The 18,158-nt window shown below is 48.3% G+C and overlaps 6 protein-coding genes across 6 annotated transcripts; 2 read left to right on the top strand and 4 right to left on the bottom strand.

Moving 5' to 3' along the window:
• Positions 1-45: 45 nt before the first annotated feature.
• Positions 46-699, bottom strand: EDB91DRAFT_1227929 (cytochrome c oxidase polypeptide IV; the record flags this gene model as incomplete). The annotated part of the gene is made up of 3 exons (XM_041321010.1): positions 312-699; positions 146-254; positions 46-98 (listed from the first exon to the last, which is right to left on the bottom strand). The coding sequence occupies exons 1-3, from the start codon at positions 612-614 to the stop codon at positions 46-48; spliced, it is 465 nt and encodes a 154-aa protein (XP_041172746.1). The 5' UTR covers positions 615-699.
• A 554-nt stretch (positions 700-1,253) lies between these two features.
• EDB91DRAFT_1252985 (Sodium/calcium exchanger protein-domain-containing protein) lies at positions 1,254-4,193 on the top strand (the record flags this gene model as incomplete). Its single annotated transcript, XM_041323587.1, has 20 exons — positions 1,254-1,502; positions 1,564-1,627; positions 1,678-1,712; positions 1,773-1,821; positions 1,872-1,903; positions 1,956-2,030; positions 2,083-2,090; positions 2,144-2,162; positions 2,209-2,255; positions 2,302-2,450; positions 2,502-2,644; positions 2,696-2,717; positions 2,772-3,394; positions 3,443-3,554; positions 3,611-3,687; positions 3,740-3,762; positions 3,813-3,882; positions 3,934-3,949; positions 4,006-4,071; positions 4,123-4,193. The coding sequence occupies 20 exons, from the start codon at positions 1,254-1,256 to the stop codon at positions 4,191-4,193; spliced, it is 1,950 nt and encodes a 649-aa protein (XP_041172745.1).
• A 1,674-nt stretch (positions 4,194-5,867) lies between these two features.
• Positions 5,868-7,021, top strand: EDB91DRAFT_1059859 (uncharacterized protein; the record flags this gene model as incomplete). Its single annotated transcript, XM_041314288.1, has 7 exons — positions 5,868-5,928; positions 5,990-6,102; positions 6,158-6,313; positions 6,361-6,439; positions 6,491-6,616; positions 6,671-6,861; positions 6,917-7,021. The coding sequence occupies 7 exons, from the start codon at positions 5,868-5,870 to the stop codon at positions 7,019-7,021; spliced, it is 831 nt and encodes a 276-aa protein (XP_041172744.1).
• Positions 7,022-8,708: 1,687 nt separating this feature from the next.
• EDB91DRAFT_808163 (P-loop containing nucleoside triphosphate hydrolase protein) lies at positions 8,709-11,706 on the bottom strand. The gene is made up of 8 exons (XM_041328461.1): positions 11,511-11,706; positions 10,933-11,454; positions 10,784-10,885; positions 10,614-10,731; positions 10,414-10,561; positions 9,681-10,359; positions 9,506-9,625; positions 8,709-9,450 (listed from the first exon to the last, which is right to left on the bottom strand). The coding sequence occupies exons 1-8, from the start codon at positions 11,514-11,516 to the stop codon at positions 8,899-8,901; spliced, it is 2,247 nt and encodes a 748-aa protein (XP_041172743.1). The 5' UTR covers positions 11,517-11,706; the 3' UTR covers positions 8,709-8,898.
• Positions 11,707-12,124: 418 nt separating this feature from the next.
• Positions 12,125-14,553, bottom strand: EDB91DRAFT_1330594 (uridine kinase family-domain-containing protein; the record flags this gene model as incomplete). The annotated part of the gene is made up of 14 exons (XM_041325360.1): positions 12,125-12,355; positions 12,409-12,937; positions 12,990-13,163; positions 13,219-13,310; positions 13,354-13,411; positions 13,460-13,526; positions 13,581-13,675; positions 13,725-13,780; positions 13,833-13,944; positions 13,992-14,096; positions 14,156-14,221; positions 14,274-14,293; positions 14,350-14,402; positions 14,534-14,553. The coding sequence occupies 14 exons, from the start codon at positions 14,551-14,553 to the stop codon at positions 12,336-12,338; spliced, it is 1,467 nt and encodes a 488-aa protein (XP_041172742.1). The 3' UTR covers positions 12,125-12,335.
• Positions 14,554-15,397: 844 nt separating this feature from the next.
• Positions 15,398-17,678, bottom strand: EDB91DRAFT_1159242 (uncharacterized protein). The gene is made up of 7 exons (XM_041319735.1): positions 17,488-17,678; positions 17,347-17,434; positions 16,993-17,293; positions 16,766-16,940; positions 16,281-16,712; positions 16,116-16,230; positions 15,398-16,058 (listed from the first exon to the last, which is right to left on the bottom strand). The coding sequence occupies exons 1-7, from the start codon at positions 17,534-17,536 to the stop codon at positions 15,668-15,670; spliced, it is 1,551 nt and encodes a 516-aa protein (XP_041172741.1). The 5' UTR covers positions 17,537-17,678; the 3' UTR covers positions 15,398-15,667.
• Between the last annotated feature and the right edge of the window lie 480 nt (positions 17,679-18,158).

The following is an 18,158-nucleotide window of genomic DNA, read 5'->3' as shown; positions in this document are numbered from 1 at the left end:
AACATGTGATACTGCTCTCCGCAATAAATTAAGCAATTGCTCATTTTAATGGTGGTGAGCATCATGGTGTTCCACACCCTGGAAGTCGAGTGCGTAGACTGCAAAATTTTAGGATGGATTGGACAGTAAGAGGCTGAACCCTCACCAGAGCCGCATTCAGGGCAACGACGGTTTTTCTCTTTATTGACAGTGAACCAGTGCAACTCATGGCTTTCTGCTGGCGAACCAGTGCATCCCACAATGCGAGACGTGTCCTGAAATGGTTGAATTCTGTAAGGTGATGCGATACACAGTTGCGGTGCAAAGCATACCAGTGAAAAGACTTTGATCGGGTCTGCCAGAGTGCCCACACGACTCGAGTCAAGAGGCTCCACGTCAAACGCCTCAATACCCTGCATCTCCCCGAGAAGCTGGAAGCGCTCCAGACCAGTTGCTTGTTGCTCGTCGGAAGGAATTTCACCGGGCTTAGCACCCTCCCCGAAGATCGAAGGAGGTGCGGGACCCGAAAAACGAGGAGTGGTAGTGGAAAGCGCGCGGAAAGCGGTGGAAGGTGTCGACCTGCGCATGCTGCGCACGGCAACGGGGCAGACGGCACGGAGAGCAGCGTTCAGCATGATGTGCTATGAGGTTGAGGTGCGGGTTGGAAGCGTGACTTGGAAAGTGTCTATGTCACACGTGATGACGTGACATACGCCCGTCTAGCTCCGACTGTCAAGTTGTTCAACTTACCCGAGATGGGCTCTGACAGTATACTGAGATTTTTGCTACTCAGAGCCAGAAAGTGGTCAGATACCCTACTCTGATCCAGATATCTGCAACGCTTGACTTTATCTCTTGGAGTTTACTTTGACGTCGGGGCCTCGTGGCGGTTATTGCTCCGCAATATTGTGTTAACAACAATAGCAATCCCCTGCAATCCCCCACTGGCGGCCCTTCACCAGATCATCATCACCCCAACTTACCCAGTCCAATGAGCATGTTACAATGGTTTCTTTATTGTTATGCCTCCCCTCGCTAGCCTCGCCAAATCTCTGATAACAGTTTCATGTAAATCAAATTTGCTTTCCAGGAAAAGGAAGGTGTTTACGAACGACGATGCGCTAGAATTCATGTTATGCCGAGAACGTCAATGAAATGCCGTTTCACCGACCCACAAGTAAAATATACTGCGGAAACTTGTTGAACTGGGTGTCCCTTTCCTTTCCCTCGACGCTCACGGGTGAGCCTCGCGTCAGAGTTGTACCTCGCCTGCTATGTCTTCTGAACCCTCACCGGGATCCACTACACCAGACATCATGCGGGCTTACAGTTATCCTCCCTCGCCTTCATCTCCAGACACGACATATCCCAATAGACCATCAGATGGTAATCCATCTCTCCAGCCACCAGGTTCTAGATTTTCAGGTACTTCATGGAGTCCGACGTCGATGCTGTTTACCGCAGACAAAAGCCTGTTAGGGTCGAGCGAGACTAACGGAATCGCCGTTTCGATGGAATTTACCGTCCGTATCTGACTTGCCTGTGGAACCTGAAGAGAGCAGACCGCCGCCTGATGGCGGAAAGGGAAAGGGACCCGGTTCCACGACAAACGTCTGGCGTGGCTGGAGAGTCGTTCTTTTTGGCTCATGTGAGTGCATCACGACCTACATGCCCCTACCCCGAGCTTGACGGTCGTAGGGTTCAACCTTTTATTGCTGTTGATCCCTGTCTCTGTGCGTGAGCCCCTTTATACCTCCCATTTGATTCACTAACTATTGCGTCTCTGTTCCAAGTGGACGCTGAGCTTTGTGCTCGAGAAACACCACAAGGTTATCTTTATCTGTAAGCATCAGCCTGAATTCTTTTCGAACCGTTGAGAGACTCCTCAACAGTCAGCATCCTGTCCATGATTCCCCTTGTAAAGGTGTGGCACACACTATTCCGTCGGTCGCCTGAATCGAGGATTCATTTTCTAGCTTCACGATCTTTCAAGTCGTGAGCTGGCACTCCGTATTGGAGGTACAAAGGCTGGTTTGCTTAATGCAAGTATGGTAAGTCACATTTCATTAATGATCGGATACTCCTCAACATCCAGTCGTGCAGAGTAATACGTGAGTTTAGGCTCCTTGGCTGTTGTCAACAGTGTTAACGTGTATCTCATAAGCGTGGAGATGGTTATCGCGGTAAGCGCTGTGCCTGTGTGTGTGAGAATCCGCTGAGCCATTTCAGATCACCTGCGCTCAGGAAGTGCGAATTAAGGATCGTACAGTCTTCGCGTAAGTTCCACAAAGATTATTTGAGAATTTGATTTGACACTCGCAGTAATCGGTTCAATTTTGAGCAAACTACGTACGTCGTGCATGTCACTGCGTTGTCTAATGACCATCCTCATTCATACTTTTCAGTCCTTGTCCTCGGAATGTGTTTCTTTGCAGGCGGACTCCGCTTCTCTGAGCAAGGATTCGACCAGAGTGAGGTCATATGAATTACATCGGTACCGAGATAGCTAACAAATGGCTCAGCCGCTACGCAGATACACTCATCACTTTTAAGTATTAGCGTTGGGGCTCTGCTTCTTCCTGCTGCATATCACTTTGCGATCAGCGGCGACAAGGATTCTGGCTCCCATGAGCAGAAGAATGATATTCTGAAGATGAGCTATGGAGTAAGCATTGCTCGGACTTTGCCAGAACCCGATCTGATCGACTCATCGTAGGTCTCGATCGTACTCATGTTTAGTAAGTCCTGAGTTTATATTTCCATCGAGGACCGCTCACGATGCACGCGAACAGTTTATATTGCATATCTTCTCTTCCAGTTCTGGTCCCACAAGCATCTCTACAAAGATACCAAGAAAAAGAGCGACAGGTTATCGGTCAAGATACCAGTCAATCCGCGTTATCTTTCCGAGAAGCTCTCTATGTCCATGTCCCTGAACGACAGAACTGGTAGTATGCATGATCGTCAAATTTCGAGTTCGAGCTCTCGACGTATTTCAGTGGTGTCTTCCATTTTCCCTCCGCTGCACAGATTTCCCTATAGGAATTCACCATTGAATTCTTCCTCCGAGGTCACGCTGACAGGAAGCAAGGAAAATCTGCCAGAAACAACTAACCAGGGTGCTACCGAAGAGTCTGCCGATCGGTTGGTCGAGGAAGAGTCACCACAAGATACGCAACCCGAACATGGTCATGTAGATGGCAGCACTATCGGCCCCTTAAATCCGCCTTGGAGCCCATCACCCATACCATCCACCGCCGATACCAGTCCCTTCCGCGGCACATCACCAGAGCCAGAGCCTATGACTACCTCTGAACAGGCAAATCTGCGTAGGTCGCCATCAGCGGCGGAAAGTTTCAGAGAGCCGCAGCTTAGCTGGATGGTCACTCTTCTGTTATTGACGGTGGTCACTATTGTAAGTGATGAATCAGCTCGAGTGAGCTCCTGCCGACGCCTCCTCTAGACAGTGTCTATCACTGCTGAAGATCTCGTGGAATCCATGGACGGAATCTCAACAACGGTTAGCAAGCAATGGGTTGGTCTTGTCCTGCTTCCTGCAGTCAGTTCTATCGCAGGTACGCACACGGTACTCCTGTTTGTGTTGGAGTATTTTAACACCTCGACTTTGCAGAATGTGTAACTGCCGTCAATACGTCTGTGAAGGACCAGCTGAATCTGAGCGTGAGTATCGCTGTCGGGTCGTCGATAGTAAGTCTGTCACTCTTTCTTTCTTACATGACGAAGCTCATGTTAGCGGTAGCAAACCACTCTCTTGGTTATCCCGTAAGTACTTGTCATATTCAACATCTTGCTGATACCGAAGCTGGGACAAGGTTCATGGTCACCCTTGGATGGATCATAGACAGGCCACTGGCTTTATTATTTGACCCGTTTGAGTCTGTGGTAAGCGCTTTTTGAATCCATTAGTCCAACTACAGCTAAGCAGAATTTTAGGTTCTCTACGTGTCAGGTATTTGACCTTTCTATATGAAATACGCCACCCGTGCTAATCATTTTCTCATGCAGTGCAAACCATGAGTTATGTGGTTGCGGACGGGAAATCAAACTGGCTAGAGGGTATAATCCTGATCTGTGAGGAGGCTCTGTAACACCGGGTTGGTTGTCATGCTTACATTCCTTCAGGCTTGTACGTCATCATAGCCGTGTCCTTCTGGTTCTACCCTAGTGAGGTCAACAGTCATTTGACGCTTTGAGATACTGATCCATCCTCTGCAGTCGCGTCGAGCCTCCCGAGCGAACTTGCTGTCTGTACCCGGTAACGAAGATGACCTTTTAGAACAGTTTCTACCTTGAGAGCGTATCATCTGTCCTTTTATGTAGAATGTCCACTCTTTCAAGTATATTGACCTTCGTTTCTCCTTCCCATTCACTACACTAGTACTTTTAAATTCATTCATTATCACACTTTACACTCTACCTCACACTCGTTGTATTATATAGACGGACTACCTTCGATAATATTTGGAATATCTACTCGATGTACTTGTTTATAGTTGAATACAAGCAGCGACCGCGGTCGTGGCTGCAGACTACCATACAACGCGGCGTGATGAAGTGAAGTTCATTGAGTCATAATCAAGAAGGAACGACTCTTCCTTCTTATATGGTCTAGCTAGGGGAGAACTATATACAGTAGAAATGCTCATAATGCATAATTTAAAAAAAATCAAAACAAATCCCTAGAAAATCATTCTCGGCACCACCAAACTATCCATTACCAACAATAAATGGACCAGGCCCCTCGCTATCCATGGATCGCTTTTTGTGCCAAAAGTCATTGTGTTCTAATTTGTTATGAATCATTATGCATTATGCATTATGAACATTTCTACTGTAGTTGAATCATGACTGTATGTACTATCGGTTACGGTCTATTCGTGATGAGCCTCCATTTCGTGAGTCACACTTTTGGGCATGGAAACGTGATGGCTTGTCACATGGTGTAACGGTATGTCACGAAATTCACCGCGAAAAAGCGTGACTCACGAAATGACGGTCCATCACGAATAGATCGTAAGGGATAGTAAGTCTTGACTTGACTTATCTATGCAATACGAAGTCCACATTGCGTATCTCAGCTCAAAGCATTCGACCGCGTTCAGGAGGATTCACGTCCATGCGAACCGTCAACGTTTCAACTGGCAGGTCCCCGAGGTCGCTGCCAGTGATGACGAGACTAGTATGCTTTGGAATCTTGGATTGAACTCACGCTGTATTTTGCGAGACAGATGCACCAATTGGCAGTCGAAGAATCTCATCGATCCCTAATGTTGAAGGTTCCTATCAACAAGCTCACAGGTTTTGGTGCCTCTTGAGTCATAAACGCAGACTAGTGTCTTCGACTTTGATCCGCACTGTGGCAATGATCTTGGTCGTTGATCAACTTTTCAATTCTCCAATTGAATTTTGATTGAAACGCCCAGTCACGGTGCACAGTGATGCGGATAAGGCTCTGATACTCTACTGCTGCCAGCGCCTAGTACTACCTTCATATGGACCTATGGTCTAGACTATATGGAAGTCGATTCATTTTGTCGTGAGTGGTGGAAACTTTAGCATCGATGATGACACTGACTAGTGAACGTTTCTCACTTTTGCAAACGTTCGGTGACCGGCAGAACAAGTACTAGTGGAAAGACTCTTCGTTTGCAACCGTCTGATGGTTGGACAGCCGCAGTAATAATGACACCATCTGGTGTTACTGGGTATATAAGGATTCTTTGGATGTATTGCAGCACCAACACACACCAGGAATCAGTCAACACTACTTTGCATTGGGAAACGTTTAACCTCCTTCATCTTGGTCACAAAGTGACTAGTACCTGCGGTTGACCCACATCGGTCCAAGGATATTGCCGACTGTGATCATGGGCATAACTCTGGACGAAGCTTCGCTCTTGGCATTGTTTCTAGAGGCCTTGTTTTACGGTGTGTTACAGACCCCTAGATTCGAAGGCGGCATCGTACTCAATCACATTTTCTCGTACAGGAGTGTTCCTCACTATGTACTGGTTAACATTGTTCATACTACTCAAGAAAAGCGGTGTCCAACGAGACCTCCTCATCCCAGTAGCAACCTTGCTGCTTTGTATTGCAACGGCCGTAAGTGTAATCTCACTCATTGGGAAAAATAGCGTCACACAATCATGATTGTCAGCATCTAATCATCGATTTAGTTCGAGCGCTAGACGCGTTCGTATTCAGTGTGCGTGCAATTAGTGCGGATGCTTACTATTCCAACCTTGCTTCACCATTGGAACTCGCAAAAACTGCACTTTACACCACGCAGCCCATTGTCGCTGATGGTGTCCTTGTGAGCTTTTTCTCTTGCCATGTTATTCTTCCTGAATAGGACAGTAGATTTGGCGATGTTACGTTCTCAACAACAGTAGCCTCTTAGTTGCCATTCCTGGTTGTATTGTGCTGTTAACCAATGGGGGTGAGCATCACGTCGACAGGTACCACCATCTTATCCCATGACATTTCACAGCGATTGGGTACTATGTTGTCTGGTCCCTTTCTCGAGCTGGTGTAGGGTCGACTGTTTACACCACTGCTCCTGGATTGATTACAACATTCTATATTTTGACCATACTTATCAGTGTTGTTTGCACTAGTGCGTCTATTCTGTATCCGATCGACAGGCTCATGACGATCAGGATATAAACAGCTTTGATTGCCTGGCGCATCTATCGTGCTCGCCGTTCTACGCCAGACGGCCTTGTTGCTCTTTCACCCGTTTTCATCGTCATCGTTGAAAGTGGCGCTTTATATGCCACAAGTGTCCTTGCGCTCCTTCTAGCATTCGTGACGGGATCAAACGGCCAATACCCTGCAATGGATATTGCCCCTCCTATTGTGGTAAATTGAATTTCAACTTAGCTAAGACGCAGCTGTTCATAGAACTTTTCTTCAGGGGATCGTATTCTGTCTCATCATCCTGCAAGTACACTTGCACATAGGAGCAACCCCCCGACCCACTAAATCAATAGCTTCTTGCGAGGGGAATGCGAATCCATGACTGTCCCCATCATAGAGGAAACAGATCATTTAGTCGGACGTGATGTGTAGAAAGAAGAGCTACAGCTCTCGGGGAATGTCTGTTAATTATTATGGATTGGTGTCAATTTGGACCGTCTATTTTCCCGAACGGTGATGGAGTTGGAAACCCTAGAACCTGGCATAGTCCGGTTCCATCGATCCCCTTCAAAATGTACAGAACGTATTTCATATTCTATAGAAAAGAATTCATGGACCACGATAACGAGCACCAACATACCGCGGGGGTATTTGTGTACACTGAACTGGATTACTTGTGAGTTGTAAGGTACTGTCAACATAGAAATAAAAACCGCTCATGTCGTGAACAGAAGCTGTGTTTTAACTTGTGCAATAATATCACGATCCGACGTGATTCTCTTGTATTCTCTACTATGCTGTCGCGCTAGCAAAAATGCGCTGGAAGGCTGTCCGAGGGGAACAATCAATCACAATACTCGCGAGTGAGACCCTGTATCATCCGGCTCATTTTCTCCAGGAGATCAGCCTAGCGGATCGTGTAACGGAGACCCAAGAACGGCCTAATCTCCATTGCTCTGCATATCGTCTGTAGGGTCGGGTAGCTCAAGGAGGCAACGATTCCACGGGTGGACAAGCAAGAATGTCTGCCAAAGGGGCAGCGGTCTTGCAGGCGAGAACGGAATCAGCTTGTCTTCCGTGGTGATCGACAGGTCACCAAGTCCGTTTGCTTTGGTTTCATACGTAGGTCGCGTCTCTTGGCCTTTATCGTGTCTCTGTCTGACGTCTATGACGGGAGATGTAATACAAGGAAGATGCAGCCGGCGGTGGGAGAAATGGGGAGCGCTCAGGTTGTTAAGTATGGTGTACAATCTCAAAGCAAACTCTACAGCGCCAGTACCCCACAGAAAGGGGACTACTATCCGAATCTCATCTTCGGACAGAGGTGGCAGCGTGCGAGGTGGAACTTCGTACGTACGATGTAACGTCGGCTGGAAGACAAGTATTGAGCTGATGATGCCACTCCAACAAAGGCATATCTACGACGTCAGACTGCGGTCGTAGTTGAAATTGGCTCCAGTCCCGACAGTGGCCTTTGTGTTAGACATTATCGAGTCGATTCCATCCTGGCGATTCGGGAGGGCATCATAGGGCATCAGACTAGATGGATTCCTATTTTGTTCTGCCAGTTCGAAAGAAGCTGCCATGAGAGAGGCGGAGAAGGTAGTCACTATATGATCAACGCATCATGGGCGCGAATCAAGTGTGCAATATTTCGCCAAGATAACCAACGGCGATCAAACTCGGGGTGGCATCACCGTGGGTGTGCATTGTCATTGGAAGATCGCCTCATCTTTACGGTATCTCACATGGACACGGCAATGCTAGAAGGGCGTATGTCAGGATAGCGACGACCTTTGTACTGTACGCATACCTGTTAATGAACTAGGTATCTGCTAGGTGAGACAGTAAGGCCGCTGGGATGCCTGCCGGGAACGCTATAAGAAATCGATTTTGCTTGCACAGGATTGCAGGATCATCGCAATATGGCAGTGATTGTATTACAGCTGTGTGCATTGCGACTGTAGATCTGTGTAGATAAGATTGAATATTGATGGATGGCTGGAGCTCACCTAATGAGCCACACGACAATGAAATCGACATTATCCGAATCTTCAATTATTCATCCATGCACACCTTCTCCACTCTCAATAGCAGTGTTTTCGCCTACCCAAGTATACGGGAGCGGTACCTAGTAGCAAATATAAGGTCTCAAGGTTCATGTCAGTACTCGGCCAAACGAATCACGCATGCGTTGCAGGTTGATGTTTCCCAGCTGCGTCTCGTTATTATCGCACTCATATCGAGAACAACCCATTTCTAATCAACATCCTTTCCCGTCCGCACAGGAAGGCCAGCAAACTTGGCTCGCAGCGCTTCATACTTCCTCCGCTGTACCGCAGACACACTAGGACCGACCTTATCCTGAGCACGCACAAAATCCTCCAAGACGACCAGCACTTGCGGTCTATCCTCCACTAAACCCCCACTCTCATCCATCTGATCAAGTGCACCAAGGACGCGTTTAAGCGCAATGACGCCTGCCTCCCTAACGACAGCTGCCAGATCCGCACCGCTGTACCCATCGCACTTTTCCCGTACGATGCACTCTGCGCCCTGCAGGATCGTTTCTGCGCCTTGTTCTGTGGGTGCGAATGGCACCTTGCGCACGAGCGTGCGCACGATCTCGACGCGCTCGTCTGGGCTTGGTAAGTCAACATAGAGGAGCTTGTCGAGGCGCCCTGGGCGGACCATAGCTGGGTCGATCATGTCGGGGCGATTTGTTGCAGCGATAACGTAGACGGATTTGCGGGAGTCTAGGCCGTCTAGCTCTGTTAGGAGTGTGTTCACGACACGCGCGGAAGATTCTGACTGTAGAATAGGCATGTGAAATAGATATTGGAGTAGAAAATGGAGGGGTGCATACCATGCTTTCGTCTCTCCGAGGAACGAGAGCATCTAACTCGTCGAAGAAGATCACGCAGGGAGATGAGGCACGGGCACGAGAGAAGACCTGCCTCACAGCTCTCTCGCTTTCGCCGACGTACTGCACTTTCATCAGCAATCCCGCAATCTTAGGAGGAAAACACAGCTGGACCCACCTTATTTAGAAGCTCAGGGCCCTTGACGCTAATGAAATTTGCCCTGGACTCATTTGCGACAGCTTTCGCCAGTAAGGTCTTTCCGCACCCCGGCGGGCCCCACAGTAGCACGCCGCACGCTGCCTCGATGCCCACAGCACTGAACAGCTCAGGGCGTCTGATAGGCTGCACGATCGCCATATGTAGTTCTTCACGCGTACCATGCAGTGCGCCGATATCAGCCCACGTCACGTCTGGCACGGTTGCAAAACCCTCGCGCTTGGAGGAAGGCTGGACTTCACGTAGGGCGGCGTAAAAATCGTCGGAAGTAATGCATAGAGGGGCAAGCTGAGCGGGTGTGAGGGGAGAGGGATGTGCACTGAGGAAGTGTGCGATAGAAGAAGTAGAGAGTTGGGATGCTAGAGAGACAAAAGGGGTGATGCTTGGGGAGGCTTCGGCTGGGGGCGTCGGTGGTGGATCGACAGCCATAGAGGTATCCTGATCGATGGTTTCTGGCACCTCTGGAAGGACGAGCGTGCCGTCTGTGAGTTGCTTGAATATGCGTTTGACGGCGATGATGCCCGCTGCACCTGTCAATGCTGATAGGTCTGCGCCTACATAACCAGGCGTGGCTTTAGCAAAGGCAGCGAAGTTGAAGTCACCATCTAATTGAAGTTTTGCACAGAGTACACGCAATATTCTGCAAATAACATCAAATGGAATCAAAACGGATGGTGTGACACTATGGACTTACTTGTTGCGGGCTTCCTCGTCCGGGACGCCCATGCTAATCTCGTGATCGAATCGACCTGCGCGACGGAGAGCAGCGTCTAATGAGTCTGGTCGGTTGGTGGCGCCAATGACAATGACAGGTTTGTTTTCGGTCTTCTCCCAGGACATATCTGCACGGGTCAGGTTAGAAGATGGTGTCGAAGAAAATGAGACCAAAATTACCATCCATGCACGTTAGGAACTGTGCCACTATGCGTCGTTCCATCTCCCTTTGGGCACTCTCTCGTTTTGGTGTGATAGCATCGATCTCGTCGATGAACAGTAGGCACGGCGCGACGCGCTGTCCGTAATGATCAGGGTGAAGGAAATTTTTCATATAGAATGAGATATACCTTAGCCTCCTCAAATGTATCTCGTAGCGTTTTTTCGGACTCTCCAGACATGCCAGACACGATTGAAGGAGCAGATATGTTGATGAATGGAACACCCAATTCCTAAACCCTATCAGTCAACTTGCTCACAATGGCGTGGGCGTACTCACCCCAGCTATGGCGTTCGCTAGAAGGGTCTTCCCGCACCCAGGAGGGCCATGTAATAAAACTCCTCGTGGAGGCTGCACACCAGTGTGCAGATAGATCTCCGGATGACAAAGAGGCATCGCGACCAGCTCGAGCATCTTTTCCACACATGCCTCCACACCACCTAAATCAGACAACCGAGTGGCAGGGGGAGTGTGATCCTTCGCTATGGCATTGCTAGAAAGCTTCGGTCGTTTACTACTGCTGTCTTCCACTGCTGAACGAGCTGAGCGCAATTTTCGCTTTGAAGGAGGGGGACGAGCGTCGGGTGCGGTTACATCATTCGTAGCAGGTATTATGGAAGATGGAGGAGATATTGAGGGTCCTGAATCAACTAGGTTTTCTGACGCGGGTAGAGGTAGTTTATTTGTATCTTCTAGAGGAGGCGTCTCGACAGGCGTAAGCGGAGCAGCATTTAAATTGAGTTTCGCCTTCCTGTGAGTAGACCACAGGCTTTGCATGGACTTGTTCAAAGCATTTGAACCCTGTCTGATTATTTATGGTTACAACTTGTTCAATGAGTCTCAATCGTGCAACGTACGTCCATTCAGTCAATAGAAAAAGTGGTATAATCGCACAGCCACCAAAACATTCGCAATCATACACTTTGCAGCAGCTCCTATCTCATTTCAACCCAGACTTCGTTGCTGCACCAACCGACGGAATTTCTAAGGAGGTCGATGTCCCTCAAATAACGAGCACGAGCTCTCTACAGGAGACCAAAAGCTCAATGTGGTCGCACCCGTCGACCACGCGCCATATTCAATAAAGGCAGCGGCGCTGGTGCGTGCGTTCTCGTTAGCTAATCACAAGTATTCAATGTCCCAAAAACAAGCAAAGAGCTGTGTAACATTGAACCTCCGCGAAGACACCGGAGCGCAAGTCAATTATCTAGTGAGGCCTTACTTAGCTACACCGCATATGCAAGTCCGACTCGTGTACAGCAAAATTAGGTCGGCAGCTGCAGCGCGACCGGGTGGGGGATGAACTCGAAGACTGTACGAGCGCCGAAGGGGATTCAACTCTCTGTCCTGATCCTGTGTTGACTCAATTGATGCGAAGTTCGAACCTCAAATTTCAAACATAACGCCAGTAATAGCGTTGCACAATAATGCACGCGTTCTTGATGATGAGAACATATATGCATCAGCGAGCCCATGCAGCCGGTGTTGGCGAAGAGGATTCCGATTTGACAGAGTTCAATATTTGCAAGCCAGGCCGCCGGAGAGTCAAACATCACAATGATTATGATGATGCACTCTGACAATTAGTGGTGAATTAGTGGTAGCAGGTTCTAGAGCATGTACATCCCAACTAGACCCCATTCAAGATCCGCTACACACTTAGTAGGGCAGGCATTCCAAATTCAGAGGTAGTATCTGTCGCCTGTGAAAAGGATGCATAAGGGATGCATGCTGTGAACAGGTGCAATTTCCTACCGATGTGGCCCATCCCGGGCTCTACAACCCAGACTTTCTTCCCGTCGCCTTCGCTCTGGCCCTCGCCCTTTTCATTGTAACTTTCAAGCCAAGCCTCACGGAGAACTTCATCCACCGCACCAGTAACAATCTTGACCTTCGGGAAGGCCCGCTGAAGAACAGTGAGACCACCAGTGCGGGCAATTAGAAATGTTACGAAGATAATGTGATCTTGCTGGACTCCATGATCTAATAGTGTGCGAATCGCCATGAAGGCCGAGGCAGCAGTGCTGACTTGAGCATCTAGCAAAAAAACCCAAGTATCGACGGCTAGATGTCGCTCTCGCAAGCACTTTGGGAGCATCACATGTAGGAGTAGTGGCTCTCCAGTTTTGGAATCGGATTGCACCAGAAGAGAGCCAATTGCAACGTCACTGAGAACGCGCTGTAGTCCCCTTGTTAGAGGTCCGCCTCTGGACGAACGGGTTAGTTTAAAAGTTGGCTGGGTCATTGAGACGTACGAGCGTATGATTGAAACACCGCAGATGTTCTAAGACGACTTTTAAAGGCCAGATACTGAAACCATCAGCGGGATAACATACCTTGACATCAAGTTCCTTGCCGGCGCAATCTACTCCTGTTGGGGTCGTGACCGTCTTAGGCCTGTAAGGAAGATGTTCCATCGCCTTCTCGATCAAGAACGTTGCCAATCGGTCTACGAAGAATATAAAATCCTGGCGGTTCGATGCCCCATCGCGAAGAACGGTATACATGCCCTTCACCCACCCAGAAGCATAAGCAACGACTCTCGTTGAGGACGGAATGACAGACCTTCAATTGTGGTGTTTGCGGCAGTACTATAAGGTTCTTGGACACCGGGCTACCGTCCGACGTACTCAAGCAAGAATCAATTGATTGAGAAGCTATGTGTTTCCGGAAGTGTCTCGCAGCGTTCCGTCATTTGACGTCGAATGTGTGTCGATATCAAGTCAATGGCAACAGAGTTATTCGACCCTGGAACAACCTGAAAACAATAGTACATCAAAGCAATTGAAATAATATGTACACTCACGATGTCTGCATGGCGAGCGGTTGGCAAAACGAAATGATCGAATGCAGGCTTGACATAACGAAGATATCTAGGCGGCTATGGTTACAAAGAGATAGGATCCCCAGCAGAGAAGAACACATACTGCTCGAGAACCCCCTCGACGTTTCTTCCGCGTTCCTTGACGTCCCGTTGTATTCTCCGAGCGAGCATCAAATCCGAGTCACATTGCACAAACACCTGTGCAACGGTGAGTCCTCGATGTACGACTTGCTGAGCGATAGGATACCTTAAGATCATATAAAGATCGTAATTCCGGATCATGTAGAGCCATTATACCTTCCGCTGAAGACATGGTTTTGCCTCAGCATTCGTAACAGGAAGTGGCTTCACTGACTTATTATGATAGCCGCACCATACAAATACTTGACCTCATCTAGCCGCTGGTGTTCGGCAAACGAGTAAACGGGAATATTGGTCTGCCGGCAAGCCTTCAATTCCGCGAGACACTAGAAGTAATTTAGTGAAGAATTTGAACATAAATAAACATACGGACAGCAGCAAACATTGGCATGTCAATGGCATCCGGGTGGTCAAAGTCGATTCGATTCGCATGCGCCAGCGCAACCTCTTCTGGGGTATGTCGCTTGTAAAAGCTGTCCTAAACAGGGGATCCCATGTCACCTCTGTCACTCTCCTGATGACTTCTGCGACACTGACCTGGGATAGGATAACGACAGTAGGTACTGAGCCCAATGAACGAACGATTTGCCGAGCAACATGAGTCTGCCATCACCCAAATTCATCTCTCTGAGCTTCTCTCAACTTGCAGTCTCACCTTCCCACTTGCCGATCCGCCTGAACCCACCGTGACGTTGACAAAATGCAAGACTGTACAATACTTAGTCACTCACCAGCTATCCCGACCACGAACGCATCGCAAATGGGCAGTCCATCCTCCCCGTACCTGGTCGCACGCAAACGTTAGGAGTTGAAGGGCTACAAAAAACCAGTGCGAAACTACCAGGGTGGTCTTCCATGAGATTTCAAGATGGTGTTCTTCTTGGACTGGTATGATTCCGACAAGTCTCGCTGGACTTCATCACCGAAAAACTCATGGAGAATGATCTTCTGCAAGCATCGCAGCGCCCGAGAACAAGTTGTAGATCTGAAGCAGCTAGAAGCAGGAAGCTGGATGTATTTAAAGCCCTCGGCTATGTAGGGTGGATCGATGAATTACGACTAGACGTGATACTAGTACGTGATGTTAATGGTTCCGTTGAACGTTACTGTACCTGATGAAGGTCTAGGCCAAGGCCAATTGAGGACCGTTCACTTGAGGTGACTTACTTGAAAAAAAATACCTAGGCTAAGATATTATAGAAGATTAGCATATGTAGTCCGAATGGCAAAATTTGCTAATGATACACGTTCTAACTGCAGCCCGCGATTGCGAAGAAGCGTTATATCAGTACCTCACTAGGCCTCATGACATTCCAGATTGCTGATTGTCGATGAGAAACTCTGCCACGGTGTCGCGTATCTCTAGACTCTTCCAGAGGAAATCTTGATCTTTTTACTAGGTTGCCTAAAATCGTGGACTCGGCATCAGGGAGATCCAACGAGTTGACCTTACTGACCGCACCCTACAGACGTCATAATCGGTGAGCTGTGGTATTACTACATCGCATGAGCCGGGGTTATTGCTCTCAATATTTGGGAAAGAACACATCAGGACTAGTGTTTTTACGGCCACGATATCACTTCCTGCCTTGGCGTTGAGATGCCCGATAATCATTTAATTATTTAGTGGCGTTCAAAGACTTGTTTCAGGGTGGTTTCAGAACGTTCAGAACTTTCCTTTGAATACCATTATTTGATAGGCCACGAGTCCATGTGCTCGTGATTCTAGTCAACAAGACCTTGACGTCAATGCCGAGTCACTCGATGATTTTGCGAGCGAGGGAATAATCCATGAATTAATCATTAGATAACAGTCAGCAGGCCATGAGACCAGTGAATAGACGACGAGGGCGAAAAGAACCGAGGGGGATAACTAGACAATTGAGCGAATCGCGCTTGAGGGGGCTTACCAGCCGAAATCAAGTTCACGTGTGATGATTCTGCGTTGGACCTATTCAGTACAACAACACACCCTTGAAGCTTGGTCCCCATCAGGTAAAGTCGCTAACGATACACGTTCTAACGGCTACAAGAAGTGTTATCAGCACCTCATTCCTCGCAATCCTGATTGTCGATGAGAAACTCTGCCACGGTATTGAGCATCTCTTCCTCCGGAACCTTGCGCCGAGCTCCATCGCCTATTAGTCCATCCTCGTGAAGGCCACGATCTGCCATCCAGATAGGTAATGGCGCAGCTGAGGATACACCAGGAGCCGACTGCTTAACTCCTCGACTACTCCTGCTGGTCAGGGTCGTGTGACAAGAATAGCAAAGGAAATTGGTCAGTGCATGTGGCGGTGGCAATTGCGATGAGGTAGTCGTGTCAAGATTGCCTCTGCACGAGGGCGGGATGTGGGTCAAGTCCGCAGCCAGTTTGTCATCTGAATAAGATCTTATTGATATACGACCCTTCCACTCTTGGATGCCAGACTGCATCGGTCTGACAGATCTTGTCTTAGTCACCTGAACCGAGTTAAATGTAGTCAAGAAACCTCACCGCTTACACAGCCTGCATTGCCCGCTCGGCGCATCCTTTGGTTCCAGTTTTTCACAGGTCCGGGCGATGGCCGAAACAGTCGAAGGATAGTCTTTCTCGAGCCCAACTACAAAATCTGTGCAATGCGTTAGTCCTGTGTCATGCACGCAAAAACTCGTCTCTTACTCTTGGTCAAGGCTGCTATTCCTAATATCGCACGCCTCTGCTTGTCTCGACCAATGACTGTCACGCCGTTCCACCACGCATAGACAGCACATTCTTTCGCAGTGACGTCTCGAAGAGGTCGGATAACCCTGAGCACACCATTAGGCTTCGAACCAGAAGTAGCAACCGGTGTCCATTCCTCCTGAAGTTCCTCGCGGGTCGTGTACCCTCCACCTTGAGATATAGATGATAAGAGAGAAATAGACAGCGACGTAAGAGATGATCCAAAGAGCAAATGCGAGGAACCGTTGGAGTGGGCGGTATGCAAGATAAGTACTCGGGTGAGATTCTGTATGGCACTAGAAATTGCAGTCTGGGTAGGCAGAGATGATAGATACGACCGCAAAGCCTCGATTGGCGTTAGACCAGTCAATTGGGAAGTGACATGAAGCCCTGACAACACAGAGTTCAGTATATACAGAATAGATGCCTTGTTGTAACCCTACCGTCTGCAATTAGCCCTTCTTTGTTGAGTTCCAATGATATCTGGGGGATATTACTTGATCCAGAAACTTTGGTCCACCAAGAGCCATCGAATGCATCTTCTATTCGCAGAGGCACGAAATCAAATGATGGATATCGCTCGATTACAGATCGAATATCTTCGGTTCTGTCTGGCATCTAGCTGCACATATGTGACTGAATCACGGTCGGAGATACAGCTGTGACTCACCCCAGCAAAAGCTCCGCATACCTCTACATAACAAACATTACATGACGACCATACGCTGGCGTTGCGCGGATGATGTGTGCCACCTCTTGGTTTCCCTGAATCGTCCAAGGGTGGTCGACTGGAGAAATATGTATTATGCACGATATCCAGCAAAATCGACGATCCTAGGCCGCCAGAGAATGCCAAGCATAGGTTTCCCGATGCCTTGAGTTTCGGTCGCTTCGAAGTTCCTGCCCTAGCATTGACCGAAGGTTCCAGGGCTTTTCTAAATTTCATTTCTACCATTGGAGTGAAGCATTCTCTTGTAAGACATATAGTCAGATACGCTACTCGCTGAAATGAACGAACGCTCACTTGCAATACACCGCATGGCGGATCACGATGTTACCTGATTTTAACCTGCATCTGACGCAGTCCCTTGATTTGCCGAACTTCAGGCGCCCTTCCCAAGCGGATGAGAGACTCGTAGAGACAGTTGAAGTTGAAAGAACTTACGAGGCATGAGGGCTTCCTCGTCTGCGGCTGGGTTTCCACAAGATGACATGGTAATGTGATTTAAATGCAGATCCTAAAGATTAAATTTCACCACGTATGCCTCAAAAGTTGATCTATGTACATAGGTGGTCGGTTGTGCACTGGGCAAAGGTGAGTATCATGGAGGTGATCATCGGACCACGACAAGCCTAATCAGCAATTGAAAATCGCTGTTCCTAAATAGGAAGGCACTCAAGAACCAAGCTTTACCTAGCTTTATGTAAGCTGAACGCTTACTACGCGCTTACCCTATCATATGTCATGTGACCCTTCCCCATATATTCCCCCATTCTCGTGCCATTCATCCAGACTCGAGTCTCCTACCTACCATCACATATCCATTAGTACAACGCTTAAAGAATCCACAGTTTCGTCCTGTTACTTTCGTCTGACTCGTTTAGTGTTCCTTGTCGTTTTCCCGGGCAAGGTTCCACTTTACTGACCTCAGGCAGTCGGCATCTTTCCTTCTTCTAAGACTTAAGTGCTAAGCCAGTATACTCATGCTCCTGCTTCATGAGTACGGGGGACTCATCGCACTGGCACCTTTACACTGTACTCCGTCCAAGCTGCGTAAAACAATAAAGTGAATTCTAGTTTAATTTGTGCAGACTCCAGAGCAAAAATCTCACAAC

The sequence above is a fragment of the Suillus paluster genome (genome assembly GCF_016628075.1).
Source record: "Suillus paluster strain FC165 chromosome Unknown EDB91scaffold_76, whole genome shotgun sequence".
Lineage (NCBI taxonomy): Eukaryota > Fungi > Basidiomycota > Agaricomycetes > Boletales > Suillaceae > Suillus > Suillus paluster.
The sequence above is the reverse complement of the archived record's forward strand: the minus strand, read 5'-3'. Positions and strand labels throughout refer to the sequence as shown.